General features: G+C 46.5%; 1 protein-coding gene across 9 annotated transcripts in view; it reads right to left on the bottom strand.

The window, feature by feature from the left end:
* LOC106591006 (probable JmjC domain-containing histone demethylation protein 2C) overlaps positions 1-27,087 on the bottom strand; it is a 194,446-nt gene that overhangs the window by 111,849 nt on the left and 55,510 nt on the right. The window contains exon 1 of one of the 9 annotated variants that reach the window (XM_045687414.1): positions 20,693-21,268. The exons of 7 other annotated variants lie outside the window; for them this stretch is intronic. In XM_045687414.1, coding sequence (XP_045543370.1) covers positions 20,693-20,839 — 147 coding nt within the window. In that variant the 5' untranslated portion in view covers positions 20,840-21,268. Of the gene's footprint in view, positions 1-20,692; positions 21,269-27,087 lie in introns of those variants that run through there. One more of the 9 variants, XM_045687420.1, reaches the window with a different exon arrangement.

Raw genomic sequence — 27,087 nt, 5'->3', positions numbered from 1 at the left:
AGCGAGAGCCAGACAGCGAGAGAGAGAGAGAGAGAGAGAGAGCGAGAGCCAGACAGCGAGAGAGAGAGAGAGAGAGAGAGCGAGCGAGCCAGACAGCGAGAGAGAGAGAGAGAGAGAGAGAGAGAGCGAGACAGCGAGAGAGAGAGAGAGAGAGAGAGAGAGAGAGAGCCAGACAGCGAGAGAGAGAGAGCGAGAGAGAGCGGCGAGCCAGACAGCGAGAGAGAGAGAGAGAGAGAGAGAGAGCGAGCCAGACAGCGAGAGAGAGCGAGAGAGAGAGCGAGAGAGAGAGCGAGAGCGAGCCAGACAGCGAGAGAGAGCGAGAGAGAGAGCGAGAGCGAGCCAGACAGCGAGAGAGAGAGCGAGAGCCAGACAGCGAGAGAGAGAGAGAGAGAGAGAGAGAGCGAGAGCCAGACAGCGAGAGAGAGAGAGAGAGAGAGAGAGCGAGAGCCAGACAGCGAGAGAGAGAGAGAGAGAGAGAGCGAGCCAGACAGCGAGAGAGCGAGCCAGACAGCGAGAGAGCGAGCCAGACAGAGAGAGAGCGAGCCAGACAGAGAGAGAGCGAGCCAGACAGAGAGAGAGCGAGCCAGACAGAGAGAGAGCGAGCCAGACAGAGAGAGGGCGAGCCAGACAGAGAGAGAGCCAGACAGACAGAGAGAGAGCGAGCCAGACAGAGAGAGAGCCAGACAGACAGACAGCGAGAGACAGAGAGAGAGCGAGCCAGACAGACAGCGAGAGACAGAGAGAGAGCGAGCCAGACAGACAGCGAGAGAGAGAGCGAGCCAGACAGACAGCGAGAGAGAGAGCGAGCCAGACAGCGAGAGAGAGAGCGAGCCAGACAGAGAGAGAGCGAGCCAGACAGAGAGAGAGCCAGACAGACAGAGAGAGAGCGAGCCAGACAGAGAGAGAGCCAGACAGACAGAGACAGAGAGAGAGCGAGCCAGACAGACAGCGAGAGAGAGAGCGAGCCAGACAGACAGCGAGAGAGAGAGCGAGCCAGACAGACAGCGAGAGAGAGAGCGAGCCAGACAGACAGCGAGAGAGAGAGCGAGCCAGACAGACAGCGAGAGAGAGAGAGCCAGACAGACAGCGAGAGAGAGAGAGACAGACAGACAGCGAGAGAGAGAGAGCCAGACAGACAGCGAGAGAGAGAGAGCCAGACAGACAGCGAGATCGAGCCAGAGAGAGCGAGATCGAGCCAGAGAGAGCGAGATCGAGCCAGAGAGAGCGAGATCGAGCCAGAGAGAGCGAGAGCGAGCCAGAGAGAGCGAGCCAGAGAGAGCGAGAGCGAGCCAGAGAGAGCGAGAGAGAGCCAGAGAGAGCCAGAGAGAGCGAGAGAGAGCCAGAGAGAGCCAGAGAGAGCGAGAGAGAGCCAGAGAGAGCCAGAGAGAGCGAGAGAGAGAGCGAGAGAGAGCCAGAGAGAGCCAGACAGCCAGAGAGAGCCAGAGAGAGAGAGAGAGAGAGAGAGAGAGAGCGAGCCAGAGAGAGCCAGAGAGAGACAGAGCGACAAGACAGCAAGAGAGAGACAGAGCGACAGAGACAGCAAGAGAGAGACAGAGCGACATTGCTGAATGGGTGGAGACAAAGAAGAGCTCTCCAGTAGGTACCAAAACATTCAAGGGACATTTTCTCAAAAGTTCATCAACTTTCAAAGCAGAATTACTTTGCCACTGTTCCTCAACTGTAGTGTAATACACTGCTCAAAAAAATAAAGGGAACACTAAAATAACACATCCTAGATCTGAATGAATGAAATAATCTTATTAAATACTTTTTTCTTCACATAGTTCAATGTGCTGACAACAAAATCACACAAAAATAATTTTATCAACCCATGGAGGTCTGGATTTGGAGTCACACTCAAAATTAAAGTGGAAAACCACACTACAGGCTGATCCAACTTTGATGTAATGTCCTTAAAACAAGTCAAAATGAGGCTCAGTAGTGTGTGTGGCCTCCACGTGCCTGTATGACCTCCCTACAACGCCTGGGCATGCTCCTGATGAGGTGGCGGATGGTCTCCTGAGGGATCTCCTCCCAGACCTGGACTAAAGCATCCGCCAACTCCTGGACAGTCTGTGGTGCAACGTGGCGTTGGTGGATGGAGCGAGACATGATGTCCCAGATGTGCTCAATTGGATTCAGGTCTGGGGAACGGGCGGGCCAGTCCATAGCATCAATGCCTTCCTCTTGCAGGAACTGCTGACACACTCCAGCCACATGAGGTCTAGCATTGTCTTGCATTAGGAGGAACCCAGGGCCAACCGCACCAGCATATGGTCTCACAAGGGGTCTGAGGATCTCATCTCGGTACCTAATGGCAGTCAGGCTACCTCTGGCGAGCACATGGAGGGCTGTGCGGCCCCCCAAAGAAATGCCACCCCCACACCATGACTGACCCACCGCCAAACCGGTCATGCTGGAGGATGTTGCAGGCAGCAGAACGTTCTCCACAGCGTCTCCAGACTCTGTCACGTCTGTCACATGTGCTCAGTGTGAACCTGCTTTCATCTGTGAAGAGCACAGGGCGCCAGTGGCGAATTTGCCAATCTTGGTGTTCTCTGGCAAATGCCAAACGTCCTGCATGGTGTTGGGCTGTAAGCACAACCCCCACCTGTGGACGTCGGGCCCTCATACCACCCTCATGGAGTCTGTTTCTGACCATTTGAGCAGACACATGCACATTTGTGGCCTGCTGGAGGTCATTTTGCAGGGCTCTGGCAGTGCTCCTCCTTGCACAAAGGCGGAGGTAGCGGTCCTGCTGCTGGGTTGTTGCCCTCCTGCGGCCTCCTCCACGTCTCCTGATGTACTGGCCTGTCTCCTGGTAGCGCCTCCATGCTCTGGACACTACGCTGACAGACACAGCAAACCTTCTTGCCACAGCTCGCATTGATGTGCCATCCTGGATGAGCTGCACTACCTGAGCCACTTGTGTGGGTTGTAGACTCCGTCTCATGCTACCACTAGAGTGAAAGCACCGCCAGCATTCAAAAGTGACCAAAACATCAGCCAGGAAGCATAGGAAATGAGAAGTGGTCTGTGGTCACCACCTGCAGAACCACTCCTTTATTGGGGGTGTCTTGCTAATTGCCTATAATTTCCACCTGTTGTCTATTCCATTTGCACAACAGCATGTGAAATTTATTGTCAATCAGTGTTGCTTCCTAAGTGGACAGTTTGATTTCACAGAAGTGTGATTGACTTGGAGTTACATTGTGTGGTTTAAGTGTTCCCTTGATTTTTTTGAGCAGTGTATATACAATTATCTAGCTCCGAGTCTCTGCTTTAATCCAATGTAAAAAATAAAATAAAAAAAACATAGCAAATGTTGATACATAAGACAGAATCGAGGCGGTCGGTCACAGACACACACGTCCCTCAGATTACACAGACCCACAAAGAATTCCTAAAGAAACCCAAGGTTGATAAACTCCCATATCTACTGGGTGAAATACCAGTGTGACATCACAGCAGCAAGATTTGTGACCTGTTGCCTCAAGAAAAGGGCAACCAGTGAAGAACAAACACTATTTTAAATACAACCCATATTTATTTTCACTTTGGTACTTTCATTATTTGAACATCATAAGACATTTGAAATGTCTTTATTCGTTTGGAACGTCTGTGAGTGTAATGTTTACTGTTTATTTCCCTACACCTCTCTTTTAAAGACAAACCTGGGTTTCCCACAGTAATATAGCCTGGTTTCCCACAGTAATATATCCTTGTTTCCCCCACAGTCATATAACCTGGTTTCCCCCACAGTCATATAACCGGGTTTCCCCCACAGTCATATAACCGGGTTTCCCCCACAGTCATATAACCTGGTTTCCCCTACAGTAATATAACCTGGTTTCCCCACAGTAATATAACCTGGTTTCCCCACAGTAATATAACCTGGTTTCCCCCAGTAATATAACCTGGTTTCCCCACAGCAATATAACCTGGTTTCCCCACAGCAATATAACCTGGTTTCCCCACAGCAATATAACCTGGTTTCCCACAGTAATATAACCTGGTTTCCCACAGTAATATAACCTGGTTTCCCACAGTAATATAACCTGGTTTCCCAAAGTAATATATCCTGGTTTTCCACAGTAATATATCCTGGTTTCCCACATTAATAAATCCTGGTTTCCCACAGTAATATATCCTGGTTTCCCACAGTAATATATCCTGGTTTCCCACAGTAATATATCCTGGTTTCCCACAGTAATATAACCTGGATTCCCACAGTAATACAACCTGGTTTCCCACAGTAATATAACCTGGTTTCCCACAGTAATATAACAGAGAAACAGACCAGTATAACCTGGTTTCCCACAGTAATATAACAGAGAAACAGACCAGTATAACCTGGTTTCCCACCCAGTAAAATAACCTGGTTTCCCACCCAGTAAAATAACCTGGTTTCCCACCCAGTATAATAACCTGGTTTCCCACCCAGTAATATAACCTGGTTTCCCACCCAGTAATATAACCTGGTTTCCCACCCAGTAATATAACCTGGTTTCCCACCCAGTATTATAACCTGGTTTCCCACCCAGTATTATAACCTGGTTTCCCACAGTAATATAACCTGGTTTCCCACAATAATATAACAGAGAAAAAGACCAGTATAACCTGGTTTCCCACCCAGTAAAATAACCTGGTTTCCCACCCAGTAAAATAACCTGGTTTCCCACAGTAATATAACCTGGTTTCCCACAGTAATATAACCTGGTTTCCCACAGTAATATAACAGAGAAACAGACCAGTATAACCTGGTTTCCCACAGTAATATAACCTGGTTTCCCACCCAGTAATATAACCTGGTTTCCCCACAGTAATATAACCTGGTTTCCCCACAGTAATATAACCTGGTTTCCCACAGTAATATAACAGAGAAACAGACCAGTATAACCTGGTTTCCCACAGTAATATAACCTGGTTTCCCCACAGTAATATAACCTGGTTTCCCACCCAGCAATATAACCTGGTTTCCCACAGTGATATAACCTGGTTTCCCACAGTAATATAACCTGGTTTCCCACAGTAATATAACCTGGTTTCCCACAGTAATATAACAGAGAAACAGACCAGTATAACCTGGTTTCCCACAGTAATATAACCTGGTTTCCCCACAGTAATATAACCTGGTTTCCCCACAGTAATATAACCTGGTTTCCCACAGTAATATAACAGAGAAACAGACCAGTATAACCTGGTTTCCCACAGTAATATAACCTGGTTTCCCACAGTAATATAACCTGGTTTCCCCACAGTAATATAACCTGGTTTCCCACCCAGCAATATAACCTGGTTTCCCACAGTGATATAACCTGGTTTCCCACAGTAATATAACCTGGTTTCCCCACAGTAATATAACCTGGTTTCCCACAGTAATATTACAGAGAAACAGACAAGTATAACCTGGTTTCCCACAGTAATATAACCTGGTTTCCCCACAGTAAAATAACCTGGTTTCCCCACAGTAATATAACCTGGTTTCCCAACAGTAATATAACCTGGTTTCCCAACAGTAATATAACCTGGTTTCCCACAGTAATATAACCTGGTTTCCCACAGTAAAATAACCTGGTTTCCCCACAGTAATATAACCTGGTTTCTCACAGTAATATAACAGAGAAACAGACCAGTATAACCTGGTTTCCCACAGTAATATAACCTGGTTTCCCCACAGCAATATAACCTGGTTTCCCCACAGCAATATAACCTGGTGTCCCACAGTAAAATAACCTGGTGTCCCACAGTAATATAACCTGGTTTCCCACAGTAATATAACCTGGTTTCCCCACAGTAAAATAACCTGGTTTCCCCCAGTAAAATAACCTGGTTTCCCCCAGTAAAATAACCTGGTTTCCCACCCAGTAAAATAACCTGGTTTCCCACCCAGTAAAATAACCTGGTTTCCCACCCAGTAAAATAACCTGGTTTCCCACCCAGTAAAATAACCTGGTTTCCCACCCAGTAAAATAACCTGGTTTCCCACCCAGTAATATAACCTGGTTTCCCACCCAGTATTATAACCTGGTTTCCCACCAAGTATTATAACCTGGTTTCCCACAGTAATATAACCTGGTTTCCCCCACAGTAATATAACCTGGTTTCCCCCACAGTAATATAACCTGGTTTCCCCCACAGTAATATAACCTGGTTTCCCCCACAGTAGTATAAACTGGTTTCCCCACATTAATATAACCTGGTTTCCCCACATTAATATAACATGGTTTCCCCACATTAATATAACCTGGTTTCCCCACAATAATATAACCTGGTTTCCCCACAATAATATAACCTGGTTTCCCCACATTAATATAACCTGGTTTCCCACAGTAATATAACCTGGTTTCCCACAGTAATATAACCTGGTTTCCCCACAGTAATATATCCTGATTTCCCCACAGTAATATATCCTGGTTTCCCACAGTAATATATCCTGGTTTCCGACAGCAATATATGCTGGTTTCCACAGTAATATATCCTGGTTTCCCCCAGTAATATAACCTGGTTTCCCCACAGTAATATAACCTGGTTTCCCCACATTAATATAACCTGGTATTAATATAACCTGGTTTCCCACAGTAATATAACCTGGTTTCCCACAGTAATATAACCTGGTTTGCCCACAGTAATATAACCTGGTTTCCCACAGTAATATAACCTGGTTTGCCCAGAGTAATATAACCTGGTTTGCCCAGAGTAATATTACCTGGTTTCCCCACAGTAATATTACCTGGTTTCCCCACAGCAATATAACCTGGTGTCCCCACAGAAATATAACCTGGTGTCCCACAGTAATATAACCTGGTGTCCCACAGTAATATAACCTGGTTTCCCACAGTAATATAACCTGGTTTCCCACAGTAATATAACCTGTTTCCCACAATAAAATAACCTGGTTTCCCACCCAGTAAAATAACCTGGTTTCCCACCCAGTAAAATAACCTGGTTTCCCACCCAGTAAAATAACCTGGTTTCCCACCCAGTAAAATAACCTGGTTTCCCACCCAGTAAAATAACCTGGTTTCCCACCCAGTAAAATAACCTGGTTTCCCACCCAGTAAAATAACCTGGTTTCCCACCCAGTAAAATAACCTGGTTTCCCACCCAGTATTATAACCTGGTTTCCCACCAAGTATTATAACCTGGTTTCCCACAGTAATATAACCTGGTTTCCCCCACAGTAATATAACCTGGTTTCCCCCACAGTAATATAACCTGGTTTCCCCCACAGTAATATAACCTGGTTTCCCCCACAGTAATATAACCTGGTTTCCCCACATTAATATAACCTGGTTTCCCCACATTAATATAACCTGGTTTCGCACAGTAAAATAACCTGGTTTCCCACAGTAATATAACCTGGTTTCCCACAGTAATATATCCTGGTTTCCCCACAGTAATATATCCTGGTTTCCCCACAGTAATATATCCTGGTTTCCCACAGTAATATATCCTGGTTTCCCCCAGTAATATATCCTGGTTTCCCCCAGTAATATATCCTGGTTTCCCCCAGTAATATAACCTGGTTTCCCCACAGTAATATAACCTGGTTTCCCCACAGTAATATAACCTGGTTTGCCCAGAGTAATATATCCTGGTTTCCCCACAGTAATATATCCTGGTTTACCACAGTAATATATCCTGGTTTCCCACAGTAATATATCCTGGTTTCCCACAGTAATATATCCTGGTTTCCCACAGTAATATATCCTGGTTTCCCACAGTAATATATCCTGGTTTCCCACAGTAATATAACCTGGTTTCCCACCCAGTAATATAACCTGGTTTCCCACCCAGTATTATAACCTGGTTTCCCACAGTAATATAACCTGGTTTCCCACAATAATATAACAGAGAAAAAGACCAGTATAACCTGGTTTCCCACCCAGTAAAATAACCTGGTTTCCCACAGTAATAAAACCTGGTTTCCCACAGTAATATAACCTGGTTTCCCACAGTAATATAACAGAGAAACAGACCAGTATAACCTGGTTTCCCACAGTAATATAACCTGGTTTCCCACCCAGTAATATAACCTGGTTTCCCACCCAGTAATATAACCTGGTTTCCCACCCAGTATTATAACCTGGTTTCCCACAGTAATATAACCTGGTTTCCCACAATAATATAACAGAGAAAAATATCAGTATAACCTGGTTTCCCACCCAGTAAAATAACCTGGTTTCCCACCCAGTAAAATAACCTGGTTTTCCACAGTAATATAACCTGGTTTCCCACAGTAATATAACCTGGTTTCCCACAGTAATATAACAGAGAAACAGATGAGTATAACCTGGTTTCCCACAGTAATATAACCTGGTTTCCCACCCAGTAAAATAACCTGGTTTTCCCACCCAGTAAAATAACCTGGTTTCCCACCCAGTAAAATAAACTGGTTTCCCACCCAGTAAAATAACCTGGTTTCCCACCCAGTAATATAAACTGGTTTCCCACCCAGTAATATAAACTGGTTTCCCACAGTAATATAACCTGGTTTCCCACAGTAATATAACCTGGTTTCCCACAGTAATATAACCTGGTTTCCCACCCAGTAAAATAACCTGGTTTCCCACCCAGTAAAATAACCTGGTTTCCCACCCAGTAAAATAACCTGGTTTTCCACAGTAATATAACCTGGTTTCCCCACAGTAATATAACCTGGTTTCCCACCCAGTAATATAACCTGGTTTCCCACCCAGTATTATAACCTGGTTTCCCACAGTAATATAACCTGGTTTCCCACAATAATATAACAGAGAAAAAGACCAGTATAACCTGGTTTCCCACCCAGTAAAATAACCTGGTTTCCCACAGTAATAAAACCTGGTTTCCCACAGTAATATAACCTGGTTTCCCACCCAGTAATATAACCTGGTTTCCCCACAGTAATATAACCTGGTTTCCCCACAGTAATATAACAGAGAAACAGACCAGTATAACCTGGTTCCCCACAGCAATATAACCTGGTTTCCCACAGTAATATAACAGAGAAACAGACCAGTATAACCTGGTTTCCCACCCAGTAAAATAACCTGGTTTCCCATACAGTAATATAACCTGGTTTCCCCACAGCAATATAACCTGGTTTCCCCACAGCAATATAACCTGGTTTCCCACCCAGTAAAATAACCTGGTTTCCCCCACAGTAATATAACCTGGTTTCCCACAGTAATATAACAGAGAAACAGACAAGTATAACCTGGTTTCCCACAATAATATAACCTGGTTTCCCACCCAGTAATATAACCTGGTTTCCCCACAGTAATATAACCTGGTTTCCCCACAGCAATATAACCTGGTTTCCCACAGTAATTTAACAGAGAAACAGACCAGTATAACCTGGTTTCCCACCCAGTAATATAACCTGGTTTCCCACAGTAATATAACCTGGTTTCCCCACAGCAATATAACCTGGTTTCCCACAGTAATTTAACAGAGAAACAGACCAGTATAACCTGGTTTCCCACAGTAATATAACAGAGAAACAGACCAGTATAACCTGGTTTCCCACAGTAATATCACCTGGTTTCCCAACAGTAATATAACCTGGTTTCCCACAGTAATATAACCTGGTTTCCCACAGTAATATAACCTGGTTTCCCACAGTAATATAACCTGGTTTCCCTCAGTAAAATAACCACGTTTCCCACAGTAACATAACCTGGTTTCCCACAGTAAAATGACCGGGTTTCCCACAGTAAAATAACCTGGTTTCCCCACAGTAATATAACCTGGTTTCCCACAGTAATATAACAGAGAAACAGACCAGTATAACCTGGTTTCCAACAGTAAAATAGCCTGGTTTCCCACAGTAAAATAGCCTGGTTTCCAACCCAGTAAAATAGCCTGGTTTCCCACCCAGTAAAATAACCTGGTTTCCCACCCAGTAAAATAACCTGGTTTCCCACCCAGTATTATAACCTGGTTTCCCACCCAGTATTATAACCTGGTTTCCCACCCAGTATTATAACCTGGTTTCCCACCAAGTATTATAACCTGGTTTCCCACAGTAATATAAACTGGTTTCCCACAGTAATATAACAGAGAAACAGACCAGTATAACCTGGTTTCCCACAGTAATATAACCTGGTTTCCCACAGTAATATAACCTGGTTTCCCTCAGTACAATAACCTGGTTTCCCACAGTAACATAACCTGGTTTCCCACAGTAAAATGACCGGGTTTCCCACAGTAAAATAACCTGGTTTCCCCACAGTAATATAACCTGGTTTCTCACAGTAATATAACAGAGAAACAGACCAGTATAACCTGGTTTCCAACAGTAAAATAGCCTGGTTTCCCACAGTAAAATAGCCTGGTTTCCAACCCAGTAAAATAGCCTGGTTTCCCACCCAGTAAAATAACCTGGTTTCCCACACAGTAAAATAACCTGGTTTCCCACCCAGTATTATAACCTGGTTTCCCACCCAGTATTATAACCTGGTTTCCCACCAAGTATTATAACCTGGTTTCCCACAGTAATATAAACTGGTTTCCCACAGTAATATAACAGAGAAACAGACCAGTATAACCTGGTTTCCCACCCAGTAAAATAACCTGGTTTTCCCACCCAGTAAAATAACCTGGTTTCCCACCCAGTAAAATAACCTGGTTTCCCACCCAGTAATATAACCTGGTTTCCCACCCAGTATTATAACCTGGTTTCCCACCCAGTAATATAACCTGGTTTCCCACAGTAATATAACCTGGTTTCCCACAGTAATACAACCTGGTTTCCCACAGTAAAATAACACAGAAACAGACCAGTATAACCTGGTTTCCCACAGTAATATAACCTGGTTTCCCACCCAGTAAAATAACCTGGTTTCCCCCACAGTAATATAACCTGGTTTCCCCACAGTAATATAACCTGGTTTCCCCACAGTAATATAACCTGGTTTCCCCCACAGTAATATAACCTGGTTTCCTAAAGTAATATAACCTGGTTTCCCACAGTAATATAACAGAGAAACAGACCAGCATAACCTGGTTTCCCACCCAGTAAAATAACCTGGTTTCCCACCCAGTAAAATAACCTGGTTTCCCACCCAGTAAAATAACCTGGTTTTCCACAGTAATATAACCTGGTTTCCCACAGTAATATAACCTGGTTTCCCACAGTAATATAAAAGAGAAACAGACGAGTATAACCTGGTTTCCCACAATAATATAACCTGGTTTCCCACCCAGTAATATAACCTGGTTTCACCACAGTAATATAACCTGGTTTCCCACAGTAATATAACAGAGAAACAGACCAGTATAACCTGGTTTCCCACAGTAATATCACCTGGTTTCCCAACACTAATATAACCTGGTTTCCCACAGTAATATAACCTGGTTTCCCACAGTAATATAACCTGGTTTCCCTCAGTAAAATAACCTGGTTTCCCAACAGTAATATAACCTGGTTACCCACAGTAATATAACAGAGAAACAGACGAGTATAACCTGGTTTCCCACAGTAATATAACCTGGTTTCCCACAGTAAAATAGCCTGGTTTCCCACCCAGTAAAATAACCTGGTTTCCCACCCAGTAAAATAACCTGGTTTCCCACCCAGTAAAATAACCTGGTTTCCCACCCAGTAAAATAACCTGGTTTCCCACCCAGTATTATAACCTGGTGTCCCACCCAGTATTATAACCTGGTTTCCCACCAAGTATTATAACCTGGTTTCCCACAGTAATATAACCTGGTTTCCCACAGTAATATAACCTGGTTTCCCACAGTAATATAAAAGAGAAACAGACCAGTATAACCTGGTTTCACACCCAGTAATATAACCTGGTTTCACACCCAGTAATATAACCTGGTTTCCCCACAGTAATATAACCTGGTTTCCCCACAGTAATATAACCTGGTTTCCCACACTAATATAACCTGGTTTCCCACAGTAATATAACCTGGTTTCCCACAGTAATATAACCTGGTTTCCCCACAGTAATATAACCTGGTTTCCCCACAGCAATATAACCTGGTTTCCCCACAGCAATATAACCTGGTTTCCCCACAGCAATATAACCTGGTTTCCCCACAACAATATAACCTGGTTTCCAACCGTAATATAACCTGGTGTCCCACAGTAATATAACCTGGTTTCCCCACAGTATAATAACCTGGTTTCCCACCCAGTAAAATAACCTGGTTTCCCACCCAGTAAAATAACCTGGTTTCCCACAGTAATATAACCTGGTTTCCCACCCAGTATTATAACCTGGTTTCCCACCAAGTATTATAACCTGGTTTCCCACAGTAATATAACCTGGTTTCCCACAGTAATATAACAGAGAAACAGACCAGCATAACCTGGTTTCCCACCCAGTAAAATAACCTGGTTTCCCACCCAGTAAAATAACCTGGTTTCCCACCCAGTAAAATAACCTGGTTTTCCACAGTAATATAACCTGGTTTCCCACAGTAATATAACCTGGTTTCCCACAGTAATATAAAAGAGAAACAGACGAGTATAACCTGGTTTCCCACAATAATATAACCTGGTTTCCCACCCAGTAATATAACCTGGTTTCCCACAGTAATATAACCTGGTTTCCCACAGTAATATAACAGAGAAACAGACGAGTATAACCTGGTTTCCCACAATAATATAACCTGGTTTCCCACCCAGTAATATAACCTGGTTTCCCCACAGTAATATAACCTGGTTTCCCCACAGTAATATAACAGAGAAACAGACCAGTATAACCTGGTTTCCCACAGTAATATAACCTGGTGTCCCACAGTAATATAACCTGGTTTCCCACAGTAATATAACCTTTTTTCCCACAGTAATATAACCTGGTTTCCCCACAGTAATATAACCTGGTTTCCCCACAGTAATATAACCTGGTTTCCCCACAGTAATATAACCTGGTTTCCCACAGTAATATAACCTGGTTTCCCACAGTAATATAACAGAGAAACAGACCAGTATAACCTGGTTTCCCACAGTAATATAACCTGGTTTCCCACCCAGTAAAATAACCTGGTTTCCCACCCAGTAAAATAACCTGGTTTTCCCACCCAGTAAAATAACCTGGTTTTCCCACCCAGTAAAATAACCTGGTTTTCCCACCCAGTAAAATAACCTGGTTTTCCCACCCAGTAAAATAACCTGGTTTTCCCACCCAGTAAAATAACCTGGTTTTCCCACCCAGTAAAATAACCTGGTTTTCCCACCCAGTAAAATAACCTGGTTTTCCCACCCAGTAAAATAACCTGGTTTCCCACCCAGTAATATAACCTGGTTTCCCACCCAGTATTATAACCTGGTTTCCCACCCAGTATTATAACCTGGTTTCCCACCCAGTAATATAACCTGGTTTCCCACAGTAATACAACCTGGTTTCCCACAGTAAAATAACAGAGAAACAGACCAGTATAACCTGGTTTCCCACAGTAATATAACCTGGTTTCCCACCCAGTAAAATAACCTGGTTTCCCCCACAGTAATATAACCTGGTTTCCCCACAGTAATATAACCTGGTTTCCCCACAGTAATATAACCTGGTTTCCCCACAGTAATATAACCTGGTTTCCCCACAGTAATATAACCTGGTTTCCCACCCAGTAATATAACCTGGTTTCCCACCCAGTAAAATAACCTGGTTTCCCACCCAGTAAAATACCCTGGTTTTCCCACCCAGTAAAATACCCTGGTTTTCCCACCCAGTAAAATACCCTGGTTTTCCCACCCAGTAAAATACCCTGGTTTTCCCACCCAGTAAAATAACCTGGTTTCCCACCCAGTAAAATAACCTGGTTTCCCACCCAGTAATATAACCTGGTTTCCCACCCAGTATTATAACCTGGTTTCCCACCCAGTAATATAACCTGGTTTCCCACAGTAATATAACCTGGTTTCCCACAGTAATACAACCTGGTTTCCCACAGTAAAATAACAGAGAAACAGACCAGTATAACCTGGTTTCCCACCCAGTAAAATAACCTGGTTTCCCCCACAGTAATATAACCTGGTTTCCCCACAGTAATATAACCTGGTTTCCCCACAGTAATATAACCTGGTTTCCCCACAGTAATATAACCTGGTTTCCCCACAGTAATATAACCTGGTTTCCCCACAGTAATATAACCTGGTTTCCCACCCAGTAATATAACCTGGTTTCCCACCCAGTAATATAACCTGGTTTCCCACCCAGTAATATAACCTGGTTTCCCCCCCAGTAAAATAACCTGGTTTCCCCCCCCAGTAAAATAACCTGGTTTCCCCCCCCAGTAAAATACCCTGGTTTCCCCCACAGTAATATAACCTGGTTTCCCCCACAGTAATATAACCTGGTTTCCCCCAGAGTAATATAACCTGGTTTCCCCCACAGTAATATAACCTGGTTTCCCCCACAGTAATATAACCTGGTTTCCCCCCACAGTAATATAACCTGGTTTCCCCCCACAGTAATATAACCTGGTTTCCCCCCACAGTAATATAACCTGGTTTCCCCCCACAGTAATATAACCTGGTTTCCCACCCAGTAATATAACCTGGTTTCCCACCCAGTAATATAATCTGGTTTCCCACAGTAATATAACCTGGTTTCCACAGTAATATAACAGAGAAACAGACCAGTATAAACACTGTTAAACCTCTCAGACGGTTCACCAGGCCTGGCTGATATAAAGAGAACACATCTGTTAGACAGAAATAACACTAATCTCTCACAGTCTTAAATAACTTTTGAATACAAGACGCAACAAAATGGCCACTAAAACGTCAACTCTGTCAAAGCATATAGTACAAACTAGCACTGATCCCTGTTGGTAAAACGGGATACAGCATGGGTCAATTCCCTTTGGTTCTGCAGTCCCTCTTCCAAACATCCCTTTCTCATAAAGGCTGTATTGTTTGACTCAGACCAGAGTAATCATGTTTCAAATGAAAGGAAATTAGACGTTGACCGTTAAATGACCGTTTCTCCCCGTCCTGTAATAAGACACACAGTGGCACACGTGCAGACTGCAGCCTCCCGCAGACTGCAGCCTCCCGCAGACTGCAGCCTCCCGCAGACTGCAGCCTCCCGCAAACTGCAATCTGCAGAGGGATGCCGTAATAATGGCTGTGTTCCTTCAGAATAGACACAGCTACACAGCAGAGAAACACCACACTCCTTTCATCTGTCAGGGAGGAAAGACCGCCGGGTTCGCTGAGAGAGCATGTCCATTCAGCCTTCAGCTCGGCAGACAAAGCATTCCCAAAACATCGGCCTTCCCTGTCCGTTCCCTTGCAGAGCGGGCCGCAGCCCTAAACACCAGCCTTCCCTGTCCATTCCCTTGCAGAGCGGGCCGCAGCCATAAACATCAGCCTTCCCCTTCCCTGTCCGTTCCCTCGCAGAGCAGGCCGCAGCCATAAACATCAGCCTTCCCCTTCCCGGACCGTTCCCTTGCAGAGCGGGCCGCAGCCATAAACATCAGCCTTTCCGTTCCCTTGCAGAGCGGGCCGCAGCCCTCATCATCGGCCTTCCCCTTCCCTGTCCGTTCCCTCGCAGAGCGGGCCGCAGCCCTCAACATTAGCCTTCCCCTTCCCTGTCCGTTCCCTTGCAGAGCGGGCCGCAGCCCTAAACATTGGCTTCCCCTGTCCGTTCCCTTGCAGAGCGGGCTGCAGCCCTAAACATTGGCTTCTCCTGTCCGTTCCCTTGCAGAGCGGTCCGCAGCCCTCAACATCAGCCTTCTCCTTCCCTGTCCGTTCCCTTGCAGAGCGGGCCGCAGCCCTAAACATTGGCTTCCCCTGTCCGTTCCCTTGCAGAGCGGGCTGCAGCCCTAAACATTGGCTTCTCCTGTCCGTTCCCTTGCAGAGCGGGCCGCAGCCCTAAACATCAGCCTTCCCCTTCCCTGTCCGTTCCCTTGCAGAGCGGGCCGCAGCCATAAACATCGGCCTCCCCTGTCCGTTCCCTTGCAGAGCGGGCCGCAGCCCTAAACATCGGCCTCCCCTGTCCGTTCCCTTGCAGAGCGGGCCGCAGCCCTAAACATCGGCCTTCCCTGTCCGTTCTCTTGCAGAGCGGGCCGCAGCCATAAACATCGGCCTTCCCCTTCCCTGTCCGTTCCCTTGCAGAGCGGGCCACAGCCATAAACATCAGCGTTCCCCTTCCCGTTCCCTTGCAGAGCTGGCCGCAGCCATAACTCAACAGTGAATATTTGATAAGGCTGAGTGCACTGGAATGCAAAGGAGTGGGCTGCAGCTCATGCAGAGCTAAGTAGTGTGTGTGTGTGTGTGTGTGTGTGTGTGTGTGTCGAGGCTTCATCATCCTGTGAAAGGTTCCGACAGCCGAGGGGGGGGAATAGAACACTGCTATCTGATGAAGGTCACAGTAGAACACAGACACACACAATCAGTCTCTCCCTACAAAACACAGACAATCAGTCTCTCCCTACAGAACACAGACAATCAGTCTCTCCCTACAGAACACAGACAATCAGTCTCTCCCTACAGAACACAGACAATCAGTCTCTCCCTACAGAACACAGACAATCAGTCTCTCCCTACAGAACACAGACAATCAGTCTCTCCCTACAGAACACAGACAATCAGTCTCTCCCTACAGAACACAGACAATCAGTCTCTCCCTACAGAACACAGACAATCAGTCTCTCCCTACAGAACACAGACACACACAATCAGTCAGTGTGCAGCTCTATATTCCAGTCCTCTACATGAATAGCCAAGCTGTCAGTGTGCAGCTCTATATTCCAGTCCTCTACATGAATAGCCAAGCTGTCAGTGTGCAGCTCTATATTCCAGTCCTCTACATGAATAGCCAAGCTGTCAGTGTGCAGCTCTATATTCCAGTCCTCTACATGAATAGCCAAGCTGTCAGTGAGCAGCTCTATATTCCAGTCCTGTGGGAACATCAGCTAACAGGCGGGCCCACCAAGACAAATAACGACGCAGTACAACAGTCCAGAACAACATCAGCTAACAGGCGGGCCCACCAAGACAAATAACGACGCAGTACAACAGTTCAGAACAACATCAGCTAACAGGCGGGCCCACCAAGACAAATAACGACGCAGTACAACAGTCCAGAACAACATCAGCTAACAGGCGGGCCCACCAAGACAAATAACGACGCAGTACAACAGTCCAGAACAACATCAGCTAACAGGCGGGCCCACCAAGACAAATAACGACGCAGTACAACAGTCCAGAACAACATCAGCTAACAGGCGGGCCCACCAAGACAAATAACGCAGTACAACAGTCCAGAACAACATCAGCTAACAGGCGGGCCCACCAAGACAAATAACGACGCAGTACAACAGTCCAGAACAACATCAGCTAACAGGCGGGCCCACCAAGACAAATAACGACGCAGTACAACAGTCCAGAACAACATCAGCTAACAGGCGGGCCCACCAAGACAAATAACGACGCAGTACAACAGTTAAGAACAACATCAGCTAACAGGCGGGCCCACCAAGACAAATAACGACGCAGTACAACAGTCCAGAACAACATCAGCTAACAGGCGGGCCCACCAAGACAAATAACGACGCAGTACAACAGTTAAGAACAACATCAGCTAACAGGCGGGCCCACCAAGACAAATAACGCAGTACAACAGTTCAGAACAACCTGCTCCAGTGGGTCATCACCAACACTGGACAGAGTGAGGAGTGTGGAAAAACATTGACTACAACATGACAGTGAGTTCAGTTTACTAGAGCGTCCTGGTCCGTCCCCAGACCTCAACCCTGTAGAGTATAATGGGATGAGATGGAACGGCCTGTTAGCAGCATTAATGTAGCGCCGTCCAATCGGCAGCGACTGTGTGACGCCATCGTTTCTGCAAGGACCAACATTTTGGTGGGATGGTGACATCACCAGGGGGTCAATTTGTTAATAGACCAATAAGAAAGAGAGTTTCAAACCTCTGCCAATAAAAGCTAGTTTTTCCAGTTTTCCCCTCCCCACTCAGACCACTCCCAGACAGTCCTTGAGAAATAATTCTTTGCTAAAAAGCCATTGTTGTTTCTTTTTGACCGGTTTAATTGAAAACAAAATCACATGAAGGTGATTTGATATTGTGATAAAAATGGCTGGATATTTAATGAAATGTACCCCGACTTCACCCTGTAAAGTTTCAGAACTTATGTTTTACAACTCTGTGTGACCATCTGCCTCACGCAGGGCGACACATCTCCTTCACAAAGAGCTGATCAGGCTGTCGATCGTATGAGTATTCAGAGTATTTAGCTACAGTGTTGATATTGTACAGTATACAGGCCAGGTAGAGTATTCAGAGTATTTAGTCAGTGTTGATATTGTACAGTATACAGGCCAGGTTGAGTATTCAGAGTAGTTAGTCAGTGTTGATATTGTACAGTATACAGGCCAGGTAGAGTATTCAGAGTAGTTAGTCAGTGTTGATATTGTACAGTATACAGGCCAGGTAGAGTATTCAGAGTATTTAGTCAGTGTTGATATTGTACAGTATACAGGCCATGTAGAGTATTCAGAGTATTTAGTCAGTGTTGATATTGTACAGTATACAGGCCAGGTAGAGTATTCAGAGTAGTTAGTCAGTGTTGATATTGTACAGTATACAGGCCAGGTAGAGTATTCAGAGTATTTAGCTACAGTGTTGATATTGTACAGTATACAGGCCAGGTAGAGTATTCAGAGTATTTAGTCAGCATTGATATTGTACAGTATACAGGCCAGGTAGAGTATTCAGAGTATTTAGTCAGTGTTGATATTGTACAGTATACAGACCAGGTAGAGTATTCAGAGTATTTAGCTACAGTGTTGATATTGTACAGTATACAGGCCAGGATGAGTATTCAGAGTATTTAGCTACAGTGTTGATATTGTGCAGTATACAGACCAGGTAGGGTATTCAGAGTATTTAGCTACAGTGTTGATATTGTACAGTATACAGGCCAGGTAGAGTATTCAGAGTATTTAGCTACAGTGTTGATATTGTACAGTATACAGACCAGGTAGAGTATTCAGAGTATTTAGCTACAGTGTTGATGTGATGTTGGTTGCTGTTTGGAACGGAAATGAGTTACTGGTACGTCCTGTACTGCAGGAAGTACGTTAGCCAGGAAGAGCTCAGTCCATACTTAGACACATTATAATGACTGTGTGGTGGATAGGAAGCTAATAGACAACCTGCAGACAGACTCCGCTTCGGCTCTAACGACCACGCCTTCCCAAAACAACACAGACTGAACCGTTCACAACGGGAGGTAAACGTCACAATCACAATAGCCAGGCTAGCAGGGGCAGGACAACACCTTATTACACAATATCTACCATACAGAAGGTTTTTTAAACAAGCTATAGCACACAATATCTACCATACAGAAGGTTTTTAAACAAGCTACAGCACACAATATCTACCATACAGAAGGTTTTTAAACAAGCTATAGCACACAATATCTACCATACAGAAGGTTTTTTAAACAAGCTATAGCACAGAAGGTTTTTAAACAAGCTATAGCACACAATATCTACCATACAGGTTTTTTTAAACAAGCTATAGCACACAATATCTACCATACAGGTTTTTTAAACAAGCTATAGCACACAATATCTACCATACAGAAGGTTTTTAAACAAGCTATAGCACACAATATCTACCATACAGAAGGTTTTTAAACAAGCTATAGCACACAATATCTACCATACAGAAGGTTTTTAAACAAGATATAGCACACAATATCTACCATACAGAAGGTTTTTAAACAAGCTATAGCACACAATATCTACCATACAGAAGGTTTTTAAACAAGCTATAGCACACAATATCTACCATACAGAAGGTTTTTAAACAAGCTATAGCACACAATATCTACCATACATAAGGTTTTTAAAACAAGCTATAGCACACAATATCTACCATAAAGAAGGTTTTAAACAAGCACACAATATCTACCATACAAAAGGTTTTTAAACAAGCTATAGCACACAATATCTTCCATACAGAAGGTTTTTAAACAAGCTATAGCACACAATATCTACCATACAGAAGGTTTTTAAAACAAGCTACAGCACACTATCTACCATACAGAAGGTTTTTAAACAAGCTATAGCACACAATATCTACCACACAGAAGGTTTTTAAACAAGCTACAGCACACAATATCTACCATACAGAAGGTTTTTAAACAAGCTATAGCACACAATATCTACCATACAGAAGGTTTTTAAACAAGCTATAGCACACAATATCTACCATACAGAAGGTTTTTAAACAAGCTATAGCACACAATATCTACCATACATAAGGTTTTTAAAACAAGCTATAGCACACAATATCTACCATAAAGAAGGTTTTAAACAAGCACACAATATCTACCATACAAAAGGTTTTTAAACAAGCTATAGCACACAATATCTTCCATACAGAAGGTTTTTAAACAAGCTATAGCACACAATATCTACCATACAGAAGGTTTTTAAAACAAGCTACAGCACACTATCTACCATACAGAAGGTTTTTAAACAAGCTATAGCACACAATATCTACCACACAGAAGGTTTTTAAACAAGCTACAGCACACAATATCTACCATACAGAAGGTTTTTAAACAAGCTATAGCACACAATATCTACCATACAGAAGGTTTTTAAAAAGACCAAAGTGTTTGCGTCAAAACTCTTAAAAAGGTTGAGGTTATTTCACTAAACATGACAGCGAACAGCAGAACACAAAGACAACAGTTAAATGACCTTTATGTAAATAAAGCTGTGGTTACCACTACCTTGGGGTGATTCTCTCTGAGCTGAAAACAACAAGAGCCCAAAACAAATGTTCACATGTCCAGTCCACAGAACACACTGCTGTAGCTTTAGAGAACGCAGGAGGATCCAGTCCATAAACTACCTTTGAGAACGCATTAGGATTCAGTCCCTAAACTAGCTTTAGAGATCGCAGGAGGATCCAGACCATAAACTAGCTTTAGAGAACGCAGGAGGATCCAGTCCATAAACTAGCTTTAGAGAACGCAGGAGGATCCAGTCCATAAACTAGCTTTAGAGAACGCAGGAGGATCCAGACCATAAACTAGCTTTAGAGAACGCAGGAGGATCCAGACCATAAACTAGCTTTAGTAAACAGACGACACAGAGAAGAGGAAAAAGTGTGTTTCTCTGAGTCCAAGGTTTGGTCTTGAGGTCAGGCTGTGGAGAGAGAGACCGTCCTCCTGCTCGGCCACACAGCAGATATTTTAAGTGCCTGACAAAAAGGGGAACTGATGCAGAGTGAGGAGAGAAGAGAGACAGATAGACTCGTTCTGCTTGCTCTCCTTTCTCGCCCTCCCTCTCTCGCCCTCCCTCCCTCAGCCTTTCAATTTAAGGGCTTTATTGGCATGGGAAACATATGTTTACATTGCCAAAGCAAGTGAAATAGATAATAAACAAAAGTTAAATAAAATATATTGAGCTCTCCCACTCTCTCAGGCTTTCCCTCTCCCTCTCTCTGGGGCTCTGTCTCTCTGTTCCTGTACAGTGGAGGAGTATTATTCAGTCTGTCATCAGCAGAGAGAGAGAACAAACAGCAGAGAAATCCCTCTCCCCCTCCTCTCTCTCTTTCCTGCTAGAACTGGGTCAGTGTCATCCTTCACCAGGATGTTACACAACCCACCCCTCTCTTCTTCCAAACACAGACCAGAGTTTTGCTGCAGCCCCTCCTCAACTCCTAGAGAGAGAGAGAGAGAGAGAGAGAGAGAGAGAGAGAGAGAGAGAGAGAGAGAGAGAGAGAGAGAGAGAGAGAGAGAGAGAGAGAGAGAGAGAGAGAGAGAGAGAGAGAGAGAGAGATTGTTTGTTTGTCCTTGTGGTTGCGAGGGAGCCCCCCGGGTGAGAGGGAACGCGAGAGGGAGGAGCGAGCAGTGAGAGAAAAACATATACATTATCAAATACAAATGTTAGAATCAACTATTAAAAAGACTACCAGAATCAGAATCCACTGGATTCTCCAATTACCTTGAATGAACTACAGGACAAAATACAAAACCCTCCAACCCAAAAAGGCCTGTGGGGTTGATGGCGTCCTCAATTAAATGATAAAATATACAGACCACAAATTCCAATTGTCTAAATGTAAACTCTTTAACGTCATCCTTAGCTCTGGCATCTTCCCCAATACTTGGAACCAAGGACTGATCACCCCAATCCACAAAAGTGGAGACAAATTTGACCCCAATAACTACCGTGGGATATGCGTCAACAGCAACCTTGGGGAAATCCTCTGCATTATCATTAACAGCAGACTTGTACATGTCCTCAGTGAAAACAATGTACTGAGCAAATGTCAAATTGTCAAATTTTTACCGAATTATCGTACGACAGACCACACAGTCACCCTGCACACCCTAATCGACAAACAAACCAAAACAAAGGCAAAGTCTTCTCATGCTTTGTTGATTTATAAAAAAGCCTTTGATTCAATTTGGCACGAGGGTTTGCAATACAAATTGATGGAAAGTGGTGTTGTGGGGAAAAACATACAACATTAGAAAATCCATGTACACAAACAAACGTGCGGTTAAAATCATCCCAGAAAAAAATAAAATTATTCCCACAGGGCCGTGGGGTGAGACAGGGATGCAGCTTATGCCCCAACCTCTTCAATATATATATTGGTGAGGGCACTAGAACAGTCTGCAGCATCCGGCCTCACCTTACTAGAATCTGAAGTCAAATGTCTACTGTTTGCTGATGATCTGGTGCTTCTGTCCCCAACCAAGGAGGGCCTACAGCAGCACCTAGATCTTCTGCACAGATTCTGTCAGACCTGGGCCCTGACAGTAAATCTCAGTAAGACAAAAATAATGGTGTTCCAAAAAAGGTCCAGTCGCCAGGACCACAAATACAAATTCCATTTAGACACCGTTGCCCAAGAGAACACCAAAAAAACGATACATACCTTGGCCTAAACATCAGTGCCACAGGTAACTTCCACAAAGCTGTGAACGATCTGATAGACAAGGCAAGAAGGGCCTTCTATGCAATCTAAAGGAACATAAAATTCAACACACGAACAAGGATCTGACAAAAAAATACTTGAATCAGTTATAGAACCCATTGCCCTTTATGGTTGTGATGTCTGGGGTCCGCTCACCAACCAAGAATTCACAAAATGGGACATACACCAAATTGAGACTCTGCATGCAGAATTCTGCAAAAATATCCCCCATGTACAACGTAAAACACCAAATAATGCACGCAGAGCAGAATTAGTCTGATACCCGCTAATTATCACAATCCAGAAAAGAGCCGTTAAATTCTACAACCACCTAAAAGGAAGCGATTCCCAAACTTTCCATAACAAAGCCATCACCTACAGAGAGACGAACCTGGAGAAGAGTCCCCTAAGCAAGCTGGTCCTGGGGCTCTGTTCACAAACACAAACAGACCCCACAGAGACTCAGGACAGCTACACAATTAGACACAACCAAATCATGAGAAAACAAAAAGATAATTACTTGACACATTGGAGCTAATTAACCAAAGACTAGAGCAAACTAGAATGCTATTTGGCCCTAAACAGAGAGTACACAGTGGGGAGAGCAGAGGGAGAGAGAGAGCAGAGGAGGGACAGAGAGCAGAGGAGGGACAGAGAGAGCAGAGGAGGGAGAGAGAGCAGAGGAGGGAGAGAGAGCAGAGGGAGAGAGAGAGAGCAGAGGGAGAGAGAGAGAGAGAGAGAGCAGGGGAGAGAGAGAGAGAGAGAGAGAGAGAGAGAGAGAGAGAAAGCAGAGGGAGAGAGAGAGGGAGAGAGAGAGCAGGGGGAGAGAGAAAGCAGAGGGAAAGAGAGACAGAGCAGAGGGAGAGAGAGAAAGCAGAGGGAGAGAGAGCAGAGGGAGAGAGAGAGAGAGAGAAAGCAGAGGGAAAGAGAGAGAGAGCAGAGGGAAAGAGAGAGAGAGCAGAGGGAAAGAGAGAGAGAGCAGAGGGAAAGAGAGAGAGAGCAGAGGGAAAGAGAGAGAGAGAGCAGAGGGAAAGAGAGAGAGAGAGCAGAGGGAAAGAGAGAGAGAGAGCAGAGGGAAAGAGAGAGAGCAGAGGGAAGAGAGAGAGAGAGAGCAGAGGGAAAGAGAGAGAGATAGCAGAGGGAAAGAGAGAGAGAGAGCAGAGGGAAAGAGAGAGAGAGAGCAGAGGGAGAGAGCAGAGGGAGAGAGCAGAGGGAGAGAGCCGAGGGAAAGAGAGAGAGAGCCGAGGGAAAGAGAGAGAGAGCCGAGGGAAAGAGAGAGAGAGCCGAGGGAAAGAGAGAGAGCCGAGGGAAAGAGAGAGAGCCGAGGGAAAGAGAGAGAGCCGAGGGAAAGAGAGAGAGAGCAGAGGGAAAGAGAGAGAGAGCAGAGGGAAAGAGAGAGAGAGCAGAGGGAAAGAGAGAGAGAGCAGAGGGAAAGAGAGAGAGAGCAGAGGGAAAGAGAGAGAGAGCAGAGGGAAAGAGAGAGAGAGCAGAGGGAAACAGAGGGAAAGAGAGAGAGCAGAGGGAAAGAGAGAGAGCGCAGAGGGAAAGAGAGAGAGCGCAGAGGGAAAGAGAGAGAGCGCAGAGGGAAAGAGAGAGAGCGCAGAGGGAAAGAGAGAGAGCGCAGAGGGAAAGAGAGAGAGCGCAGAGGGAAAGAGAGAGAGCGCAGAGGGAAAGAGAAAGAGCGCAGAGGGAGAGAGAGAGAGAGCAGAGGGAGAGAGAGAGCGCAGAGGGAGGGAGAGAGAGAGAGAGCAGAGGGAGAGAGAGAGAGAGCAGGGAGAGAGAGAGAGCAGAGGGAGAGAGAGAGAGCAGAGGGAGAGAGAGAGAGCAGAGGGAGAGAGAGAGAGAGAGCAGAGGGAGAGAGAGAGAGAGAGAGAGCAGAGGGAGAGAGAGAGAGAGAGCAGAGGGAGAGAGAGAGAGAGAGAGAGAGCAGAGGGGGAGAGAGAGAGCAGAAGGAGAGAGAGAGCAGAAGGAGCGAGAGAGCAGAAGGAGAGAGAGAGCAGAGAGAGAAGCGGAGGCGTGTTTGAAGTCAGCAGCAGGAGAAGGGTGGTGTTGTTTAAAGTGGAACTAATCCTCCACATCCCAGACGGACAGAGAGGAAGGGACGGACGGACAGACCGAGAGGAAGGGACGGACGGAGAGGGAGGGACGGACGGAGAGGGAGGAAGGGACGGACAGAGAGGGAGGAAGGGACGGACAGAGAGGGAGGAAGGGACGGACAGAGAGGGAGGAAGGGACGGACGGACAGAGAGGGAGGAAGGGACGGACGGACAGAGAGGGAGGAAGGGACGGACGGACAGAGGGAGGAAGGGACGGACGGACGGACAGAGGGAGGAAGGGACGGACGGACGGACAGAGGGAGGAAGGGACGGACGGACGGACAGAGGGAGGAAGGGACGGACGGACGGACAGAGGGAGGAAGGGACGGACGGACAGAGGGAGGAAGGGACGGACGGACAGGGGAGGAAGGGACGGACGGACAGAGGGAGGAAGGGACGGACGGACGGACAGAGGGAGGAAGGGACGGACGGACGGACAGAGGGAGGAAGGGACGGACGGACGGACAGAGGGAGGAAGGGACGGACGGACGGACAGAGGGAGGAAGGGACGGACGGACGGACAGAGGGAGGAAGGGACGGACGGACGGACAGAGGGAGGAAGGGACGGACGGACGGACAGAGGGAGGAAGGGACGGACGGACGGACAGAGGGAGGAAGGGACGGACGGACGGACAGAGGGAGGAAGGGACGGACGGACGGACAGAGGGAGGAAGGGACGGACGGACGGACAGAGGAAGGGACGGACGGACGGACAGAGGGAGGAAGGGACGGACGGACAGAGGGAGGAAGGGACGGACGGACAGACGGAGGAAGGGACGGACGGACAGACAGAGGGAGGAAGGGACGGACGGACAGAGGGAGGAAGGGACGGACAGACAGAGGGAGGAAGGGACGGACAGACAGAGGGAGGAAGGGACGGACGGACAGAGGGGAGGAAGGGACGGACGGACAGAGGGAGGAAGGGACGGACGGACAGAGGGAGGAAGGGACGGACGGACAGAGGGAGGAAGGGACGGACGGACGGACAGAGGGAGGAAGGGACGGACGGACGGACAGAGGGAGGAAGGGACGGACGGACGGACAGAGGGAGGAAGGGACGGACGGACAGAGGGAGGAAGGGACGGACGGACAGAGGGAGGAAGGGACGGACGGACAGAGGGAGGAAGGGACGGACGGACAGAGGGAGGAAGGGACGGACGGACGGACAGAGGGAGGAAGGGACGGACGGACGGACAGAGGGAGGAAGGGACGGACGGACGGACAGAGGGAGGAAGGGACGGACGGACGGACAGAGGGAGGAAGGGACGGACGGACGGACAGAGAGAAAGGGACGGACGGACGGACAGAGGGAGGAAGGGACGGACGGACAGAGAGGGAGTAAGGGACGGACGGACGGACAGAGAGGGAGGAAGGGACGGACGGACGGACAGAGAGGGAGGAAGGGACGGACGGACGGACAGAGAGGGAGGAAGGGACGGACGCACGGACAGAGAGGGAGGAAGGGACAGACGGACGGACGGAGAGGGAGGAAGGGACGGACGGACGGACAGAAAGGGAGGAAGGGACGGACGGACGGACAGAAAGGGAGGAAGGGACGGACAAACGGACAGAGAGGGAGGAAAGGACGGACGGACGGACAGACAGAGAGGAAGGGACGGACGGACGGACGGACAGACGGACAGACAGACAGAGAGGAAGGGACGGACGGACGGACAGAGAGGAAGGGACGGACGGACGGACAGAGAGGAAGGGACGGACGGACGGACAGAGAGGAAGGGACGGACGGACAGACAGAGAGGAAGGGACGGACGGACGGACAGAGAGGAAGGGACGGACGGACGGACAGAGAGGAAGGGACGGACGGACAGAGGGAGGAAGGGACGGACGGACGGACAGAGGAAGGGACGGACGGACGGACAGAGGGAGGAAGGGACGGACGGACGGACAGAGGGAGGAAGGGACGGACGGACGGACAGAGGGAGGAAGGGACGGACGGACGGACAGAGGGAGGAAGGGACGGACGGACGGACAGAGGGAGGAAGGGACGGACGGACAGAGGGAGGAAGGGACGGACGGACAGAGGGAGGAAGGGACGGACGGACAGA

Source organism: Salmo salar, chromosome ssa01, assembly GCF_905237065.1.
Source record: "Salmo salar chromosome ssa01, Ssal_v3.1, whole genome shotgun sequence".
NCBI lineage: Eukaryota > Metazoa > Chordata > Actinopteri > Salmoniformes > Salmonidae > Salmo > Salmo salar.
The sequence above is the reverse complement of the archived record's forward strand: the minus strand, read 5'-3'. Positions and strand labels throughout refer to the sequence as shown.